Raw genomic sequence first — 22,173 nt, 5'->3', positions numbered from 1 at the left:
AGATTTAGAATTTACTAGCATGAAGAACAAATAGCCTGGCATAGAAGGTGCATAGAGATTGATTTAAGATTCAAAAAAGAACTCTTCGATACAAAATATACAAATATTATATATATGAATAATGACTGAATACATAAGCTTAATCAACAAAATATTGTTTATTTATTTCAGTCCAGCAGACCAGTGCAATATTTGCCATTAAGTTTAGCAAAAGCATATTTGTGATATTTGAGGCTCGATGTGCTGCGGTGATACGCAAATTCCTTGTTGTATAGCTTGCACACAATCATGCTCTTGTCAACGCTTCCATCCTTTCGTTTTTTAAAACAAAATTTCCCATCCACGGGGCCAAGCAAAGCGGTCTCATCAACTTCTTCGTTCATGTTCACTATGGTTTGATGTTGTCGTGACCATAGACCATAAAAAAACACTAGTTGGTGTTCCAGTATAATCGGTCCGTCGAAACTCATTCATTGAAAAACGTTCCGCGGTGCAAAAATAAGTGTGGTTCAAATTATGTTATTTATTTTTTGCGTAATTAATCTTAATTAACGCGTTAAAGTCCCGGCCCTAATATATATATATATATATATATATATATATATACATATATATATATATATATATATATATATATATATATATATATATACACACACACACACACACACACACACACACACACGTGTAGATATATTATATAAAATATATAATAATAATAATAATTATTATTATTATTATTATTATATTTTACAGAAAACTTATTTTTAAAATAACGTATTTTACCAAAAAAAAATGCAGGCAACCTGTGATTAAAAATCACTAGAAATGTCTAATGATTTATTTTAAAATATTACATTATTATTATACAAATCTGTAATATCAAATTCTTAATTTAGGTATGCAAAATCAAGAACGAGTCTATCTTTAATATGAAATATGATCCTATTATGCATCCACTGTGGGGAAAACTCTGAAGAAAAACAAATGGATTGTCATATGCATTTATTTAGATTTTAGCCAAAATAGGATGGGAGTGAGCACTGCTGGGCACTAAACACACTCATGTTTCATTCATACTGGAGGCCAGAGGGAGCCCTCGAGCAGAAACGCCACATACGCCTCAGAGAAAAGTAATATAATGACGTTTTCAGGACATCCCTAATGTATGCTAGCGCTGTGTAGCTGAATAAAAAGAAAATAGAAACGCTTTGATTAAACATGAAGACAATAAAAACACAATATATTGTGTATTTGGTGTATAGTTCTTCAAGAGTTTTTTTCTTCATAATAATAATAATGATTGCCACATTAGCTCACAAAAGGACATTTCAAACCCTCGACTGATGATGTGAAGTGAGTTGAAACATATATTTTGTCTTTTTTTGTTTTTCCAAACGCACGTTATACGCGACTCAAACTCTCAGTCGTTCAGATGGAGCAGTGTTTACTAATGATCACAGAGCCGCTCTTCACTAACGCTGCGCATATATTTATTTCATTAAAATTGCAGCCTTTACGCTTTCATAATCGCATGTGCCAAATCGCAATTGCACCCCTAGTTGATAATATTATACGAGCAATGTATGAGTTACTCGATGACTCGCGCATTAAGACAGTACCGCCACCTACTGGCGGTTGTAGTATTTAAAATAATAACTTTTCACGTTTATATCATTGCATATTTCTCTATTGAACATTGTTTTTAATTTAAAGCGGGGGTGAAATGCAGTTTTATGCATACTGAGCTTTTTAAACTGTTAAAGACTTGGATTCACATCCTAAACATGGACACCGTTTCAAAAAATAAGTTTGATGTATTTCTGTATTTCAGTATTTCTGTGTAAAAAATGCTCCTTCCGGTTTCTCACAAGTTTCGGAAAGTTTTTTTTCAAGTATGGGTCCGCTTGACTTCAACAGGGCGGAATTTCCTTGTCCTTGTAGGGGCTCTTCTCCTGGAAGGGTGCGCGCAAGCGACCAAAGCGAGAGAGCAAATGCACGCCCATAAATGCTTCACTCACTGCGGTCACAGGACTTCACCAAATCAACAATGTCACCAAAGAAGTGTGTTTTTGATGGAGCAGTCCCAACGATAAAGGTTCACGGTTCTGCTTTGAAAGCAGGCGGTTAGTTAAACTGCTTCATATGTCTATGTTGTTAGCTATCATCGCGCAAGTAAACATCAGTAAACAACACGATCGTGTATAGTTAAAGGGATACTTCACCGCTTTTACATATTAAACAATGTTATTCCCTTAACTAAAACGAGTTGCTACCTCTCTCGTCTGAGTGCGTCCACTTAATCTCTCTGACGCGCGGTGACGATCTGATAGCATTTAGCTTAGCCCACTAAGCCCAGTTCATTCACTATTGTACCAAACAGAGATCAAGTTAGAAGCGACCGAACACCTCCACGTTTTCCCTATTTAAATACAGTTACACGAATTGTTGAACGATCAAGTATGATGACATAAAACAAAACGTGGCGCTTTTCTAAGCGGATTAAAAAGGAGAACTATAATGTATGGCGGAATAACACTTCTGGGAGTACTTTGACTCCCGGCTGAAACATCCTCCCTCACATCTCCCCCTAACCCTCTCATTGCTGTCAATAGGGGGGAGGGGGAGATGTGAGGGAGGATGTTTTTTTTTTTAAGAATTAGAACTGCTGTGTGTTGTGCATGAGACAGTAGCGCAGTGGAATTGGAAACCACTTTCTGTGTGAACTTCCCTAATGAACTCTTGGAATGCTGCTCAGCCAATCAGATTTGAGGACTAGAACTAACCGTTATATAATGCTATATCATGAAGTTCTGGTGAGTTTCATTAAATGAGCGAGCTCAAAAATCACGCTTGAAGTTCAAGAAGTCAAAGCTCTAATTGAGCAACTCCATCAGAAGTTTAAGACCTTTGATGGTGCATTTTAAGAACCCCTCTTAATCCAAACCCTGAACCTGGGAAGCATTTGGAAGTCCCCTCTAAGAATAATGATGAGGCAAGCTTGTTTTGAGCAAAAAGATGGTGGGTGGGAAATGAAAGGGCTGATTTTCTTGGTGCTTGGACAGAATTGCAATTGATATGGGGAGTTTATGCTCTATGCATCAAACAGATCTATGACTTCAGACTTAAGGTAATGCCGGAGGACTGTAATTCCTCCACATCAGTACAGTGCGATTTTAGAAGTGCTGCAGAAGTCTTGCAGAATATGAAGAATATAAATCTCTGAAAAGCAAACCTGCACATGAACGGGGCTCATTAGAGGGCATTATAAATTCTAAAGCATCAGAGGTTGACAGTGAGTGAATCTGATTGTTCTGTGTCCCAGCTGGCTTGAGATGCTCTTCAGCTGTCCTAGCTTACTATCTCAAACTGACACACAGATTGGAGAATGAAAAGAGAAGGGGCTCGGGAAATGACATGTAGCATGTTAGATGAAACAAATACAAATTGTATTGTCTTACAAAAAAGCATATATCTTTTTATGTTGATGGAAAAACAATAAGTACAACATATTGTCTGTAATGAGGATATATGGCCACATTTTAACCTTTCCATCATCTTTGAGCCATTTTTGACCTATGTTTGACATGGTAATGGATATGACAATGTTATTATGTTTGGTCTCGGAATAGATCTACACTGTGGCAGAGCAAGTCCTGGACTTGTTACTGCCAATACAAACACAACACGCTGTTATGAGCATGTCAGAAATGCTGCTGCAAAATACAGCATACATGAATTACCCATAGCAGATCTATACAGGTGGAGCTGGGGAAGGTGGAGGGTTTCTGAATACACTGTACACTGCTACAGCAAACACTGACCAAGTAGTTGAAGATTGAGCAGCGAGCTCATTAGCTACTGATACAGCAGGAACCAATCAGCTGTGCCCTATAAAGAACAATATGACTGTTAGAATCATTCAGTGTCATCTAAAGTTTTATGACGGAAATTTTTTATAAACACAATTAAAGCTTCAGAGCCCCTAAAGGGACATGGTGATTGGGACACATATATATTTCAATGCTTTTGTTTTGTAAAACAAAAAACTTTTGCATTACCTCTTGAAACTTTGCATGTCATTTGTGACCCCTGCTGGCATGTGTCAAGAACTGACAATAATGTAAAAAAAAAAGTGTACCTTGAATGCAATTTAAGTCGCTTTGGATAAAAGCGTCTGCCAAATGCATAAGTGTAAATGTAAATGTAAAATGAGCATGTGATCCCGATATAAACAGAAAATACAGTATTTCAAATTACACAAGCTTTATCTGTTATGTCTAAAGTGAACTGTTGGGGAAAAACATCTGATGTGTAAAGATATATTAGATCCGTGCATTACAGGCTGCCTGTGTTATTAAATGTTAAATTAAACTATTGCGGAATCATGGACAAGTTGAATATATATTTCTCCTATAGATATTCGGTTTTGACTTGATGTGTGCCAAATATACTGTTATTACTAGGGATTTAAAGGTAGCAAGCTAGGTGAATTTATTTGGGAGCTCTATCGACTTCAAACAGGTGTAGCTCAGTCATTTTTGTTTCATTCCAACAAATCATACATCCATTTGATGGTTTTTAACAGGGAACATTGTTGAAAATTTGCTTATTACAACTCATTTTGCCAGCATGTGTCAAATTTTTTAAAGCACCATACTGTTTTAAGGCCCCTAAAAAACAACAACAACGCTACAGCACTTTTTCCAAACACCTGTAGGACTGCAACAAAATGGACATAAGTGGGGGGCGATTAAATGTTTTTGTGACATTTATTTGCAAAGTGGACCCATATTGACTTCTCCAGTGACAAGAGAGCTTTACAGTACTTTTAATTGTAGAAATAAAATACATGACAAATAGTGGAATAATACTAACAGTTTTATAAAATATATGAAGAGCCAAAAGTGTTTGAAATAAATGAGAACGGGGACAAAGTTGTGTGCCAAAGTTCTTTCATATATTTTTTTGGGGGGGAAAGACATTTTCCTTTTGGTGAGACCTGTCGTACCCTAATAATGAGTTCATGCAATTTTAATGACTCGCAATGTGGGTCAAATTTTACCCAAAGATCCCAAGTGAATGAAGTTTCCTAGGAGAGGGTAACAGTATGTGGTATGTACAGTAGACACTATAAAATGACACTGAAACAGTCATCATCCTCTTGGCATGAATCGTATTATAATTTAGTTCACTTTAGTGTACTGATAAGGAAGTTCACAAAAAAAAAAAAGTGACAAAAATATCTTTGAGCTGTAGAATGTAATTTGTAGCGAATATCATTAAGTCTTGAGAAAATGAAAATGACAATTTCTCCAGCCGTCACTGTTTAATTCTAAGTTGCTCTTAAAAGGCTTATAGAGCAGCTCTAGCATAAGTGACAGGAAATGAGAATAGCAGTCTGAATGTAATGTGATAAAACTTTAGCCATCTCTCCACAGCGGAAACAATAAACCAGCGCCGAGTCATAATGCTAATATATAACGAAGCGTACTGGGCAATATATCATCGGCCGGCATCCACAGGTGCATGCTATATACGCTAAGACACATTCACATTCTTGTGTCATTTTGAATGCACAGTGCCAGCCATCTGTGCTGAAGGGATAAAACTATGAATTGTTCAAGTGGTCATACTTTTCACAAACAGAGCTGGCAGCCCAGTAAACATTAGACAGAATAATACATTACAGCATTAAAGAGATTGAAGGCTGAGCATCCCCCCAGTCACATCCATAGAAATAATGTCAGAGCTTGCGGCTGGAGCGCTCTCTCTCTCCTTTTCTGTCTATCTTCCTCCCCTAAACCCCAACCCATATCCTCCCTTTCCCTCTCTCACAGATCGGAAAGCTTATGTCGGGTGTAATTGGCACTAAAATATGCCCACTAGGAGAATTTGGTACCACCAACACATTAATTAAATTAGATAAAGTCATGACAAAATTCCAACCTGACCTTTCATCAATGCGTTCTCTTCTCACTCGCATGTTGAGACGAGTGAGCAAGCGGAATTATAACATTACGTAAATGTGTTTCTAACTCCACTATTCAATCATCGTGTTTCTTTGAAGAAAGGCGGTGTAAAATGACCCCGTTTTTCCCTGAAGCTATGAAATCTTGGCCGAAAGGTCGAGTAGAAGAACTGAAAAAAGCATAACAGACATATGGCCATGCATAAATAAAGAACACACATTAATCCCAGTAGCAACTGGGAAAACAAAACGTCTTTAAAACGTCTGTTGCCACAATGTTATCAGAGTATTACCTAAACATTTACTTGACAAGAGGAACAAGATGTCTACAAATACTTCAAACGTCCTTGAATATTTACTCAAACCGCAGGAAACGGGATCCCGCCGAGAGATAGGCCAGCTGCACATGTAAATTGCATTCGAAATGTCATAAAATACCTCTCAAAACCGTCAATGTGTTATCATCCGCTCGTCTTAGGTTGCCATAGGAGTGATTCGTATGGAGAACGCTTCATAGGAGGGAATGAGGAGGTTATTCCCGCACATTATCTAAACTAGGTTCGGATCACGGGTCAGACCGTCACTTAGCAGCTCATCAAGGCCCTTATTTAGCAGAGAAGGCAAGATTATACACTTTGCATGCAAAGCGCCGTTGAGCTTCCAAACAATCTCAAGGCTGGAATCTAAACGGTTCGCTCAGAGGACTCTAATCAGCCTGACACAATTACACTCTGTCACTCAATTATTGAAAAGGACCTTGTCAACAATGCAATGCCTTGCTGCTCTTTTAAACGATAGGAGGTTGTGCCGAGCAGCTGAATTATGAATTTGCATGGGGTTGCAGGGCCATTTTGGTGCGAAAAATTGGAATGTTCTGCCAAAAACAAAGCAGGCTTTGGGTGGATTATGACATTTTCTGCCATGAACAGAAGAGAGCCTGAAAGTGAAGTCAGTACTGCTTACGTCTAACGTCTCTGAAGTAGATGGTCTGTCGGTTGGGGTTGAGCAGTTGGATGACGGAGTCGTCGTTGTTTTTCACCCGGCAGCTGATGATAGCCATCTCGCCCTCGACCACTGAGACATTATTCGTCACCAGGTTCTGACCCTGCGCTGTAACCCAGAGAGAACAGATACAAGCCTTACAATAGAGCGCAGCAGAAATACATATGCTATTCATTTTCTCCATACAGAATAACATGAAAACCTTTGGAGAAACATCTACTGGAGCTTTGAAATCGCTGAGCGATGACATGGGTCAAAGTGATTTTGATGCCAGTCTTTTAGAGTGTAGAGACGTCATTTGCAGTTGTTCAGTCTTGATTACATCATTTACAATGCTTCTCTGCAATGAGAAGTTGTTTGCTGTTGTTGATGCGTGTTTTTTTCCAATGTAACAGCACTTCTCTGATTGGTGGATTTTTAAATGGCATCAAAATCACTTTGACCCATCGAATCCCATTGTCATCACTCAGCGATTTCAAAGCTCCAGTAGACAATTCAATTAAGCCATTTATTTTCAACCTGTTTTTGATTTGATTTGATTACATAATTTGCAATGGTTTATGGCATGGGTAGTTTGTTACCTCATTAAAAACTTGTACCTTCCATTTAATTTGTTTAATTTATTTATTTTTTATAAATAATACATTTGTTGTTTATTTGGGACAATGCATACAGACATAGCTACAATACAAGTACTGCAAATGATGCGTAGCATATAGAGTTTATATATAGTGCTAATTCTCAACTCCTGTCCCCCCTGGTTGGGATTTTCTAAATAATTTCTAAAACATATACATGTTATACATATACATGCAAGTATATGAGAGAGAGAGAGAGAGAGAGAGAGAGAGAGAGAAGAGAGAGAGAGAGAGAGAGAGAGAGAGAGAGAGAGAGAGAGAGAGAGAGAGAGAGAGAGAGAGAGAGAGAGAGAGAGAGAGAGAGAGAGAGAGAATTCATAATTAAAAATGGTTAAAGTTTTGGTTTGTCTTCAGCCATAACTCAAGCCTAGATGTGAAGTTTTTGAAGTCAGATATACTCTTAATGTCCAATGGTAATGAATATCTTAGCTTACAGCTCTTGACAGAAAAGGCTGTCTGAGCAAAGCTTGTCTTGCAGTATGGTATTATGCTTTGAGTTTGAAGTACTTCTAGTAACTCTTTTGCCGTTATGTATTTTAACAAATTTGCTAAGCGGCTCAGGTGCTAAATTATCAATACATTTAAAAATTTATTTTAAAAAAACTCAAATCACTAAAGCTTTCAAAGCTCAGTAAATTATATTTTTCAAGGACATGACAATGATGATGGCGGATTGGCCTTTTATCCATGATTTTTATTGCTTGATTATATAGTTCTAGTTTTGATTATATAGTTGTTTCATATACAGTTGTGGTCAGAATTATTGGCATTGCTGGTAAATATGATAAATCTGCATTGTTTATCCTTTTGATCTTTAATATAAAATGTAAAAAAATAAAATTAAAAAAATCTATCCTCTTATTGAAGTAAAATAATTGAAGGGGGGGGGGGTCCAAGACACCTTGGCCATAATTATTGGCACCTTAATAAATACTTTTTGCCAAGATAACAGCTCTGAGTCTTTTTCTATAATGCCTGATGAGTTTAGAGAACACCTGAAGAGAGATCAGAGACCATTCCTTCATACATCTCTCCAGATCCAGATCTCTGGAAGATCCAACCACGACCCATTATAAGATTTCTAGCAGAAGCCGTCAGGTTCTGATTTGTTTGATCTACTTGCTAGAATCCATGATGCCATGTATCTGAACAAGATGACCAGGACCTCCAGCAAGAAAATAGGCCCACAAAATTAAAGATCCAGCGGTATATTTAACTGAGGGCATGGGGTACTGTAATCCCTGTTTGCACTAAACCCATCTGGTGTGTTTGCTGCCAAAAAGCTCTTTTTTTATAGTTTCCTCTGACCACAGAATCAGGTCCCTTTTGAAGTTCCAGTGAATAAGCTGGAGTTTAGTTTTGGATGAGCGAGGAGGATTTTTCTTGAAACCCTCCCAAACAACATGTGGTGATGTAGGTACTGTTTCATTTTTTTTAGGCTTTCTGATCCCAAGACTCAACTAATCTCTGCAATTCTCCATCTGTGATCCTTAGAGAGTCATTGTCCCTCTCCCTCTGATGCAGATTTTTTTTGCAGCCATCTTTGAATATATTTACTAGGTATGCCAATAATTCTGACCGCCACTGTTCTTACAAGTTTATTACATGATTCATCTCACAAGTGACTGCTTTGCTTCATTACTTTTTACTGCAGAACTTTTGGAATCCTTTTGGAGAAAATGAATAGAAAAAAACACTTCAGAAGCCAAGTCCGCTAAAAAAATGAGCATCACGGCAATACCTGAATAAGGTTATTACATTTGCCATGTCTTATCACAATCTGGATTGTAATTACAATGCATCCACTGAACACAGCTTTCTCATTTGGCTGTTGCCTTGCTATTCAGTCAGAGAAGCAATCATGACACTCTTTCTTTAAGCACAAAAAAACTAAAATACTATTACAATTCAGATCCTGTTTCATTCTGCTCTTGTATCATGAAATTGTAAAAGTTGAGGCTGAAGCTGAATAGATGACTGCAATGATAATGCAAATCCTTGTAAGGAATCCTTTGAATACTGATGTTTTTGCATAACACGTGCATACATTTTAGAGCGCCGTAAAAGAAACTGAAAGTGACACACAAATAAATGTAACAAGCAGCAACGTTTCGTTCGGCGTTTGAAAATGCATAGACGTCAGAGCGTGCGTGCAAAGTTAAGATGTACCGGCTGGGTTCTCGGTTTGGACGTATTGATTTTACAGTGCTGTGTGTTTCTAGTGTGTGTGGAACACCCTGGCTACAAGACTGCAGCACTCAGCAACCGAGAGGGGAAGGCTGGTAATTGCTGCTCATGGCAGAACTTTATCAAACCTCTCCATCTAAACACAAGCTGATGGAAGCTGGCAATCAACAGCAGCTCTCAACAGCATAATACCCGGACCTGAACAGCAAGCTCTGCAAACACAGAAGCAAGCGCAAAGTATCTGATACACTTCACTGCAAGCCAGTAACAGCTGATAATTAGAGGCTGCATCACTCCCTCATGGTTTACATTCAAAATGGGGATCCATTATACGTTGCAGGTGAAGACAGCAGAAAAGCAAAAGTCACCTTGCTCTGTATTTATAACTACAGAGCTCAGAGGCATAAAAAATGACCAAAGAATGCTTTTAAACACTTTTCTGTGCACACAGAGTAAAACACTACTTTAAGCACTGTGAGACAACACCCAGTGAAAATATGTGCCTTCAAGTGCTTATGGTAACACTTTAGTTTTTGTCTAATTCTCACTATGAACATGCTTATTAGCATACAAATTACTAGGATATTGGCTATTAGTACTTACTAGTAGTTCATTAGTACTTATAAAGCATGATTGTATGCCTTATTCTGCACGCCCATATACATCCCTTAATCCTACCCAATACCTAAATTTAACAACTACCATACTAACTATTAATAAGCAGTAATTAGGCAGAAGTAGGGGTGTAACGATACACTCGTCACAATTCGATATGTATCTCGATACTGAACTCACGATACGATATGTATCCCGATATTTTAAGCCAAAATAAAGGGTTTTTCTTTGTGCTTTTTTATTATTATATAATATTATTATTTGTGTTTTATTATCAGGACCCACATATATTATACATTATGTATAGTTGTTGTATGATTCTATGTAATTAATATTAATATAATTAATATAAAATTAATAAGATTATTCATGTAATAATGTATGTCACTGAAACTCTAAACTTCAATTTTTTTCCCCTCACACATTATTCACACACTTTCAATGCAGGTAGCATCTCTCCCCATGCCTGCTATGCCCTGCCTCTCCCGCTATTATGCCGTTGGACACTCCGGTGAGAATATGCTAATTCTCGCGAGAACCAAATTTAGTTTTGCCCTATCCTCTGGGCTTCCGCATTTGTCACCGGAAATTGCGCTACACCTGTGTCATACGTCATACGCTGAAATAACATTTTTCTTACGCAAACTTTAGTAGGCCTTTATTAACCCCTGAAGCCATGTGGATTATTTTTATGATGAATAGATTTCAATTCATCATAAAAGTCTTCAGTTTTCTTCAAACAGAAACAGCCATTCACTGCCATTATAAATGTCCTTGGAAGAGCCAGGACATTTTTTAATATAACTTAGATTGTATTCGTCTGAAAAAAGAATGTCAAATACATCTGACTTGAGGGTCAGTAAATCATGGGATGATTTAATTTTTTAGGTAAACCATCTCTTTAATAGTTAAATAATAGTGAGAATTGGACCCTAAACTGAAGTGTGACCAAAACATCTTAATTTCCTGACTATACGACTGTGCCCAGCTCAGCCCTGCATGTCCCAGTCAAAGAACAACAAATCGGTGTGGAAAAACAACACATTTAACCTGTCCTCCCGAGTTGTGAATGTTAGGGATGATAAAGCATCGTCCACTCCATGAAGGAGTATTTGCAGACAGGCATGCTGGGAGTGTTTGTGAGACCACAGAGGTGCTGTGCCACTACAATCTGCGACCATGCCTAACGCTAAACATCCGTGAAGTCAGGTTTCACGGTGTGGCAATCATGCAAAACAAAAAGAAGGGGGAAAAAAAACTTTAGCTGGAAGGTTTGTCCGGGACTGAAAAAGCTCATAAGAAAGAGTTACAGTGCATATATCTAGGAAATATCCCTTTTTAAACTATTGTAATAGCATGGGGTCAAAAGTGATATTAGGCTAAAATTCTGAAAATGCATAATTTAGAAGGTTTCGCAGACTCATGCCGTTTGGACATTTAAAAGGACAGTCTGCTCCAAAATTAACATCCTGCCATCACTTAAACTTGCCTTTATGTTATTCTGAACCTTTATGGCTTTCTTTCTTCTGTGAAACACAAAGGGAAATATGGTAACACTTTAGTTTAGGGTCCAATTCTCACTATTAACTGAGACTGGTTGCCTCTATAAACTCCTAATTAATGCATAAATTATAGTTACTAAGGTAGTTGTTAAAGGGGGGGGGGGGGGGGGTGAAATGCTGTTTCATGCATACTGAGCTTTTACACTGTTAAAGACTTGGATTCCCATCCTAAACATAGACAAAGTTTCAAAAACTAATGTTGGACGTTTGATAGAGTATTTCTGTGTTAAAAATACTCCTTCCGGTTTCTCACAAGTTTCGGAGAGTTTTTTTCGAGTATGGGTCGACTTGACGTTAATAGAGCGGAAGGTCCTTGTATGGGCCGTACGGGCTCTTCTCCCGGTAGGGTGCGAGAGAGCGAATGCACGCCCATAAACACTCCGAAACTCACTTTATTCCTATGGGTGCCATCAAGCGACTTCAACGCTTCAGCACAGCATTCCGGGAAGGCAGCGCTGCATTTGAACCGATTTGAACGCAGAAATGACGGGAAGCTTCACAACATCGCTTCAGTCGTGTCGCAAAGTGGATTTCCACGCCACTGCTGTCACAGGACTTAACCAAATCATACCAAAGAAGTGTGTTTTTGACGGAGCAGTCCCAGCGATAAAGGTTGGGTCCTGCTTTGGAAGCAGCCGGTGAGTAAAACTGCTTCAAATGTCTGTGCTGTTGGCTACCGTCGCGTGAGTAAACATCAGTAAACGACACGATCGCGTGCTTCAAATGCGCTAACGGACTTCATTGTTGTTCTATGTATAACGTTACACTAGTCTGATGTGCAAAACCGTTTTGCTTGCTACTGCTAAGGTTTAATCACATACAATAGTCCATAAACCGAATCATGTCCTCATAAACTGCGAGTAAAGACACACAAATGTTGACAGGCCACTAAATACAGTACATACCACAGAGACGGACGTCCTGCTGTTACTGTTTCTCCTGTTCAATTTATTTCAGCCTCCGAATGATTCTGGATCATATATCTATTAGCTGAGATAGCCATGGGTTTCTCCACGCTTGAGGACGTCACCGCTTTGTGTGTGCTCGTCATTCTTTAGCTCCGCCCACACGATACGCCTCCAGGCGCTCGTTTTTTTCCGGAAAGACTCGGTACAGCCTATATTTCTTTTATAAATATAATAAAACTAAAGACTTTTCGGAGATATGAAGGATGCAATACTACTCTATAGGTACTCAAGATTGACATGAGATTGACTGAAACTGAGTGTTTCTCCCCCCCTTTAAGTTTAGGTATTGGGTAGGATTAGGTATGTAATATGGTCATGCAGAATACAGCATTTGTAATTATTAATAAACAGCCAATATCCTAGTAATTTGCATGCTAACAAGCAATGAGTTAAAAGTGAGAATTGGACCGTAAACTTAAGAGTTACCAAAATATTTTAATAAATGTTTTAGTATAAGTAGTAGTAATAGTATATAGTAATAGTAATAGTATAATGAAAGTCAATGGGGTCCAAAACAACTCATTGTATGGATAAAAGAGATATCTTTCTTAATTAAAGATATCTTAAAACTATCCTCTTTTGTGTTACACAAAAGAAATGCACCATAAGTACACCCTTTTCTTCAATCAAAACATTTAACAAAAAGTTTGTACAGTTAAAAATGTGTAATTATGAAACACTTTTTAGATAGATACATTTTTTTAGATAGATAGACAGACAGACAAGTTGTTGATCATGGAACAGCATTCCAATCAACCTGAAGGACAATTTTTGGAAGCTTAGACTTATATCCAAATATCTGTTCAAATACACAAGTCATGCGAATGTGTTTTATCTTTGCAGTTGCAGTCTACCTCATCTATCGCCTCAAGCAAGCTTAAATGTGATTGGCTAAAAGACCAGTTGTGATTTAACTCATTCATTTAGCCTTCAAGGCCATGCCAGTCTGGTTCAGTTCTGCCCCATATCCCAACCAAGGTGTCCATCCCTCACATTTACAACAAGCTCCATCTCTGACCTCTCCTCAACAGGACATAACAATCCCTGATAGTTACGATCCTAATCAGCTCAACACCGCTCATCATTATTCCTTAAAACCCAGTGTTCTGTCTATCTATTCACCATTTTACCATCTAGGTAGGCAGTTCACTAGGTTTTGCCACTCAGCCCTTTACGTAAATGTAAAGTAAATGCGAATGTCCGATACAATTGGTGTTCAGAGGATTATAGCGCTCTGCTGGTTGAGTCACATGACTCAATGAAATGTAATTAATGCATGTGAAGTTTCATGATAATAGCATATCTTTCATTCTCAAAGCCTTTTTAAGAACAGATCCCATGGGTAATATACACATTTCCTGAAGCGAGAACCTTTCAAGGTTGATACACATTAAAAAGAACTCTGGGAATGCGTTTTATTAATTTTATATTATATTAGTATTATTAATTATTATATATGCCTTTCAATGCGAGAGTTGGCTTAATAATTAATTTTATTTTTAAAGGTTATTAAAGGTTTCTTCACTTCAAATATTCATTTTCATTTGCACATCCAAGACATGGCTGCTCGCCAACAGGATGATAAGACAGAAGATGGACCGCGGTTGTTAGGTAAACATAAACCCATCCAACAGCTGTTTGGACAGCAGCCTTTTCCAGTGCCACCGAGCGGAAATAAAGGGCAACTGGGAAATGCTTTCTATTCAGCTCAATGTACAACTTTAAAGGAGTGGAGGGTCTAATGCTATTGAATGTATTCTGACTTATTTACAGTGTTAAAAAGGTGGATTCTCATACTTAACATTTTATTAAAAAAACCTATACAAGTTGGACATATAACTAGGGGTGTGACGGTTAGTATATAACCGTGAGACAGACGGTTATAGTTAAACACCGTCATTAGAACTCTATAACTGCAAAAACCGTGTTATTAAAGCTACACTATGAAACTTTTTTAGTTTATTCTTAGCTAAAAACACTTAGATCTTTCAAAAATATATGTGCTCATTAATGTATATTTACTTCTTTCAAGTAAAAAAGTATTCTCGTAAGTTTATAACATGCCATTGAAAATACATACGGGTAAGGGGTTCGAATGCCGGTCGCCATGTTGCCCCTCCATCTTGAAAGTACATTAGCCAAAGAGGGACATACCCATAAATTCAAGCTTGGGGCTTTGGGGGATTTGGGGCTTGGGGGGAATTGTATCAGCTGATGAGGGAAACGGAGGCGGAGTGAGTGGTGCTTCAGAGGCTGCTACTGCTGTAGATGATTCGGGAGAGGTCTGTGCACCACCCTCTACCAAGAAGAGAAATCTTGGAGATCTCCTTAATAAACGGAGGTCTGAAATCTTTGCCCCTTTACCGATCAGAGCGTGTCGTTTTTAAAGTGCCATGTAGCGCAATTTTTTACAATCGGGTGCGTTTACATGGAGCACTGTAATCGGTTTAAAAGTCCAATCAGATTGAAAACGCTCCATATAAACACCTCAATCTTAATAAAAAAGCCCAAACTGAATGAAATTGTAATCGTTTTGAGATGGGTGGGATAAACCTTTTCAAGAATCGATCAAACGACACATTTCACCATGTCGACATGACCGGATTACTTTTGAGTGTGCGTCCTTATATGACCTTCACCACTGAAGAGCGGGTGCTGCGCTCACATGCACCAAGCTATAATGTTGACAAGAGAGGAAAGTACATTTTTATGAGGGATAAACGTTTCATTTCGTAAGAAGTTATGAAGATAATGTTGGCATAATGACACTGTCCCTCCCCACCGGTGTACTTCTGTGCCAAATACAGTCCTTCAGGATTCGAAAAAGTTTCGGAAAGTTATTTCCGAGAAAAGCCCGGCATGACGTTATAAAGGGCGGAATTGTTTGTATGGGCAGTTATCCCGGATGAGTGCATGCTCACATCAACCAGATCAGGAAGCTGTCTTCAGTTTTTAGACCACAAAATCAACAATGTCACTAAAGAAGTGTATTTATGGTTGTGAGGGAAAGATAACCGTGTTCAGCTTCCTAAATAACCCAGCGTTAAGGAAACAGTGGATGCAGTTTTTTCCGGAGCAGCACCAGGGTTGTGCAAGTGTGTTAGTTTTTACCCGGTCGAAACCGCAGGCGGTGAGTGAAACTGCTTCAAATGTCTGTTTTGTTGGAAATCGGCATGCAAGTGCATATAATATGAACAACAGGAACATATAGTGAATGGAAAGTTATTCAGGGATAATGCTATGATGTATTTCGTGTTTGTGTGTGTGCATGCTCATGTCTCTTTAGCTCCGCCCACTGCACGCGCTCAGGTGTTTCCAGAAATAATCGGTACAGCGTATCTGTCTTTTATAAATATGATAAACTAAAGACTCTTCGGAGATGTGAAGGATGCTGTTCTACTCTATACTGTAGGTACTAAATATTAACATGAGAAACCAGATACTGTTATGTAACCTTTAACATTGAAATGTTTCTATTCAAACGCATGCTGTAAGTTTGAACTACGCCAATTAAAGAAAGTTTTGAACTGGCTTTGGCAGAATGGCATAGCCACTAAAGAATTTCTGATTCATTGACTGCAGATTGTGAAGGCGTACCAGTACAGTAGCGAACGCCAATGCATTGTGAAGTCATCTGAAATAGATCGACTTTAAACCCATTTGCATGACTCTTCTTTTATGCCTTTTTTTTCTTAAAAAAAAAATATTTTCCTCAAAGTCAATGGCTTTTGTGTTTCCAGGTTTTTCTTCTGGGTGAACTTCACAAAGCCTGTCAAGAAAAAAAGTCATTTTAAAAAGAAATTTTATTCTGCAAAAAGAAAATAAATCCTAAGACCATTCAGATTTTTTGTTAAATTGTGACTTTTTTTAGGACAAGGAAGAACATTTTACCACAGCCCTTCTCATTACCATAAACTGTCCTGACGTTTAAAGGTACACACCATGTAACTTTTTTTTGTTCAAAATAATACATCATCAATCCTTCTTCCAAAATGTGTTTTCTCTTACCCTGATTCACTATGGTAAGCCTTTTATAAGCATTTATATGTTAGACCTGTCAGGATGGTTTTCACAGGAAATTGCGTACATTTGTCACTCACCCATGCATGTCTTGTGATACTCATAAATAGAAAAAAGTTGCTCCGGCTACTTTAATATGTGTATTCTGTGAAAGGGACATAGGTTAGCCGTCATAAGTGAGAAGGGTTGACAAAGAGCAGCTAAATCTAAAACCTCAGAGTCTGCTGGCAATAAGCGAAGGCGACATAGATTCATAATAAAACGAGAATCAACATGGGTTTGGATTTCCGGAGATGGCTAGAATGTGGAGAGAAAATGTTGAGATTTGAAATGTTATAAAAGCAAAGAGAAGATGCTTTTATTACTCAATATGGATGGGATGGGGGGGGGGGGGTTATTGAGCAGATAAACTGCCATATATAGCTATCTTCATTGTAAAACATTATCTATTGTAAAGGCTCATTTCATTATGGTTATTGTAGCGCAGTGCTGGAATTTAATTTCAAGGAAGTACCGTGTCTATTAATTGGTAAAGCTATAGTAATGTCCTAGCTAGTCAGCTTTCCAGATACTTTTCATTTAAACTGGTTATATCCCTGAAGCCTAGTAGTGAATGTTTTATGAGCAGCAGGATAACCATATTCATCTGCACAGTCAAAGCCAAAACACAACTGTTCTTCCACAAAATGCATGCAGTAACAGCTAGGCCAAAAGTTACATAGTGTACCTATAACTTTTATTATTTTTTTATAAGTGAAATGTTTTTGACAGGTTTTTTAAGATTCACTCTACTGCTTCTGATCTGCTAGCCATCACCTTTCCATATTGTTTAGAGCAGTAAAGTACAGTGAAATTGCACTGCTATTTAAATCACTATGGAGTACTATGTTCGTTTTACTTTAAAGGTCAGTGTATCCATCTGAAGAATGACTCGAGTGAAACAAAAAACTACCCACATTTAACTTTACAGAAGTTAGTCAAGTTATGAACTTTAAATGTTTCTCATAACTTTGAAATGGATAAAACCAAAAGATCTGTTCGTCAAAATAAGCTATATAAACTATCATATAACATCAAAGAGCATACATTTATGTTTTGGACTGGATTGTTAAACTGAATCATTGATGGATAATTAAAAGGTTAGCTTTTGTAAGACACTTATTGTCAGAATGGCTGTATGCGGGGAGGGTCTGGATGACGGATGGAAATGAACTTTTTTGTCCACCGGCCACTGTGGCTGGTGGATTTCAAAATCTACCAGCCACTCAATGTTTTTACCAGCCACTTTAATGTTTTTAATCAACAATGTGTAACTGCATGTGAAAATTAATACTACAAGCTCTACAATACTTAAGCAGTTTATTTAATCTTAAGTCTCAATGAAATTATGACATTTTCTGTCTCTCTTATAAACACATTAACCATATAATGTATATAATGAACTGATAGACATTTCATTAAATGAGTAGGGCTCTGTGCTCTCTTTATTTACCTCGATGTGGCATTTGGATGATTCGTGGTCTTTTATGGCTTCCAGTTTTAGGTTTTTAGTCCTAAAAATGAAACTATTAGTTTTGGCATCTTCTGAAGCGCATTGACGACATACCGAACAGAACATTGTCCGTAGGAATGTTCCGAAACCAAAATTCCTGACCGATACTGAAAAAGAGGAAACCAAGGCCGAAAAACGAAACACCGAAAGAAATTATGCCAATTATTAGAACCATTGCATTTATGGCTATGATTGTGTAACATAAAAATCAAGGCATTGCAATTGCATAAATTAATACTAAAGTTTCAAATAATAAATCAATTACAAACTATGCAAATATTTATTTAGCACATTGCAACAACGCACAGTATAATATAAAATTCAAACTAAAATGTTTAATTTGACCTCACTCGTGCACATTAAATAATAATGTACTGGCCTGAAGAAAGGTACAGAAATTGAATAAAGTAATCATATGTAAAATAACTGCATACCGTATTTCCTCAAATAAAAGCCTGTTAGTTAGTTTTAGATAAAGGTCAATTAGACGCCGGGCCTCTGATAGCAGCCAGGGGCGTGGTCAGCACGAACAAATAAAGGCCGGGGGAAAATGAGTGGATAATCTCCTAAATGCCGTTAATTTAATGCGAAACCATCCTGATGCCACACGCCCCGATGCGAGTCATGCCAGTGCGACACACATTAATCCTGGTCTTTTATATCTAAAAAACTTTACAGGGAATGCTTTGTAAATTAAATTGAGAATATAACGGATGCATGTGCCATTTTAAATAGGCTACTGTAGTCTATGAGAGATGCGACGTCTGTGAAAATGCCGTGTCAGGCAGGCTACAGATATCGATCTTCATAATGCATGCGTCTCAATCTGCTCCGTCAGTAGTCAGTGCCCTGACTACTGAACTAGGGAGCTGATTAAGACGCACCTAATATTAGCCTCTCGTCTCGTTTATGTCTTAAGGGGGTCGCACCCAAACCTCGAAGCTCAGCTCCGCGCAGCCCCGTCTCGAGCCTTATTTATACTTTCGCCTGTCTCCGCTGCGCGAGCCTCCGCTGACTGTGCACGCTTCTCCCCAAACGGACGAGGCGTTTATATTTGACGCGCTCGCCGTTGTGGTATTCTTTGAAACGACAGAGGGCGACTCGGAGTAATTCTTCTATAAACCAACAGGAAAAAGCGTTGAGAAGAAGTGGGCTAACGTGCACAGGTGATGATATTTATTTTAGTACATTTCACCAAAAACCACACCACAAAAGAATCGTGTAAAACTCAGTAAACCTTGGCTTGATATTATTACTTGTGACAACAAAATATGCACTAAATAAACAATCTCTTAAATATTTCCTAATTTCACTAAACTATAATGTCGTGATTTATTTATTTATTTGCTTAAACCTGGATCTTTATTTAAAATGGCTTATTTCTGCTTTTGTAGGCTCATTCAGTAAATATAAGCACCTAATGTGCCAACTGGTTCCGGTGTGATGAGACGTCATGCTCGGCTAGATTCGCCGAGAACTCCTTCATCTTCGGAAGCGGGGCTGCGCGCGGAATTACAAAAAATGCGTATTATTTTGTTGTATGGTGATATTTTTGCAAATGTTTCTTAAAAAAATCTATGATATTTGTCCACTGGAATGATCACTTTAAATTGAAAACGGTTTACATAAAGCAATTATATTTCAAACAGATGGAATTAGAAATACAGGCTTGCCCCTAATAAAAGCCTGCTTCAAATAAACGCCGGTTCCCATCGGCAGTTCAGGTAAATAAAGGCCCCGGTCTTTATTTGAGGAATTACGGTATTTAAAGCTACACTGTGTGATATTTCCCCCCATCTAGCGGTGTAAAGGTATATGACCATCCAGTGAATAATAGTTTCTGTTCCTCTCAATTCTGATTTCATTTTAACTCCTACGGTGGCCGATTTAGTCCAAAATTAACATGGCAATCCCCTTCTTCACATTCGACACGGTGACATCGAGTGTTAAATGGTGAAGCTTGAATTTATGGGCATGTCCCACTTTGGCTAATGTACTTTCAAGATGGAGGGGCAACATGGCGACCTGCATTCGAACCCCTTACCCGTATGTATTTTCAATGGCATATTACAAACTTACGAGAATACTTTATAACTTGAAAGAAGTAAATATACATTAATGAGCACATCTATTTTTGAAAGAACTAAGTGTTTTAGCTAAGAATAAAATAAAGTTACACAGTGTAGCTTTAACTGTTTACATTAAAGATTAATTCTTAGTAAACTTACAAAAGCTATTCAGTCAAGAGCAGTGAGTGATGTCTTTATCTTTTGTTTGACATTAAAGAGAACAGTAAAAGCCACTGCGCCTTTAAGACCTAATGCTGGGATATGCGTCGTCTTTCTTGACTGTAGACAATTCACTTAAGGCATATACAGGTCTTTCTCAAAAATTTAGCATATGTGATAAAAGTTCATTATTTCCCATAATGTAATGATCAAAATTAAACTTTCATATATTTTAGATTCATTGCACACCAACTGAAATATTTCAAGTCTTTTATTGTTTTAATACTGATGATTTTGGCATACAGCTCATGAAAACCCAAAACCCCCAGAAAATCTAAGCATATTTAGCATTACAATTAGCATATTCCAAAAATGAGCATATTTCACCCAACCAATAAAAGAAAAGTGTTTTTAATACAAAAAAAAGTCAAACTTCAAATAATTATGTTCAGTTATGCACTCAATACTTGGTGGGGAATCCTTTTGCAGAAATGACTGCTTCAATGCGGCGTGGCATGGAGGCGATCAGCCTGTGGCAGTGCTGAGGTGTTATGGAGGCCCAGGATGCTTCGATAGCGGCCTTAAACTCATCCAGAGTGTTGGGTCTTGCGTCTCAACTTTCTCTTCACAATATCCCACAGATTCTCTATGGGGTTCAGGTCAGGAGAGTTGGCAGGCCAATTGAGCACAGTAATACCATGGTCAGTAAACCATCTACCAGTGGTTTTGGCACTGTGAGCAGGTGCCAGGTCATGCTGAAAAACCAAATCTTCATCTCCATAAAGCTTTTCAGCAGATGGAGGCATGAAGTGCTCCAAAATCTCCTGATAGCTAGCTGCATTGACCCTGCCCTTGATAAAACACAGTGGACCAACACCAGCAGCTGACATGGCACCCCAGACCATCACTGACTGTGGGTACTTGACACTGGACTTCAGGCATTTTGGCATTTCCTTCTCCCCAGTCTTCCTCCAGACTCTGGCACCTTGATTTCCGAATTACATGCAAAATTTTAGCAACAGTCCAGTGCTGCTTCTCTGTAGCCCAGGTCAGGCGCTTCTGCCGCTGTTTCTGGTTCAAAAGTGGCTTGACCTGGGGAATGCGGCACCTGTAGGCCATTTCCTGCACACGCCTGTGCACGGTGGCTCTGGATGTTTCTACTCCAGACTCAGTCCACTGCTTCCGCAGGTCCCCCAAGGTCTGGGATCGGTCCTTCTCCACAATCTTCCTCAGGGTCCGGTCACTTCTTCTCATTGTGCAGCGTTTTTTGCCACACTTTTTTCTTCCCACAGACTGAGGTGCCTTGATACAGCACTCTGGGAACAGCCTATTCGTTCAGAAATTTCTTTCTGTGTCTTACCCTCTCGCTTGAGAGTGTCAGTGATGGCCTTCTGCACAGGGTCGGGTCGGCAGTCTTACCCATGATTGCG

At 38.3% G+C, this 22,173-nt stretch overlaps 1 protein-coding gene across 3 annotated transcripts in view; it reads right to left on the bottom strand.

Moving 5' to 3' along the window:
• Positions 1–22,173, bottom strand: part of cadm1b (cell adhesion molecule 1b) — a 255,542-nt gene that overhangs the window by 84,320 nt on the left and 149,049 nt on the right. For all 3 annotated transcript variants that reach the window (XM_067451163.1, XM_067451165.1, XM_067451164.1), the window contains one exon: positions 6,935–7,081. In XM_067451163.1, the coding sequence (XP_067307264.1) occupies positions 6,935–7,081 (147 nt within the window). The remainder of the gene's footprint in view (positions 1–6,934; positions 7,082–22,173) is intronic.

The sequence above is a fragment of the Pseudorasbora parva genome, chromosome 8 (assembly GCF_024679245.1).
Source record: "Pseudorasbora parva isolate DD20220531a chromosome 8, ASM2467924v1, whole genome shotgun sequence".
Taxonomy (NCBI): Eukaryota; Metazoa; Chordata; class Actinopteri; order Cypriniformes; family Gobionidae; genus Pseudorasbora; species Pseudorasbora parva.
Note: the sequence above shows the minus strand (reverse complement) of the source record. Positions and strands in the feature narration are given on the sequence as shown.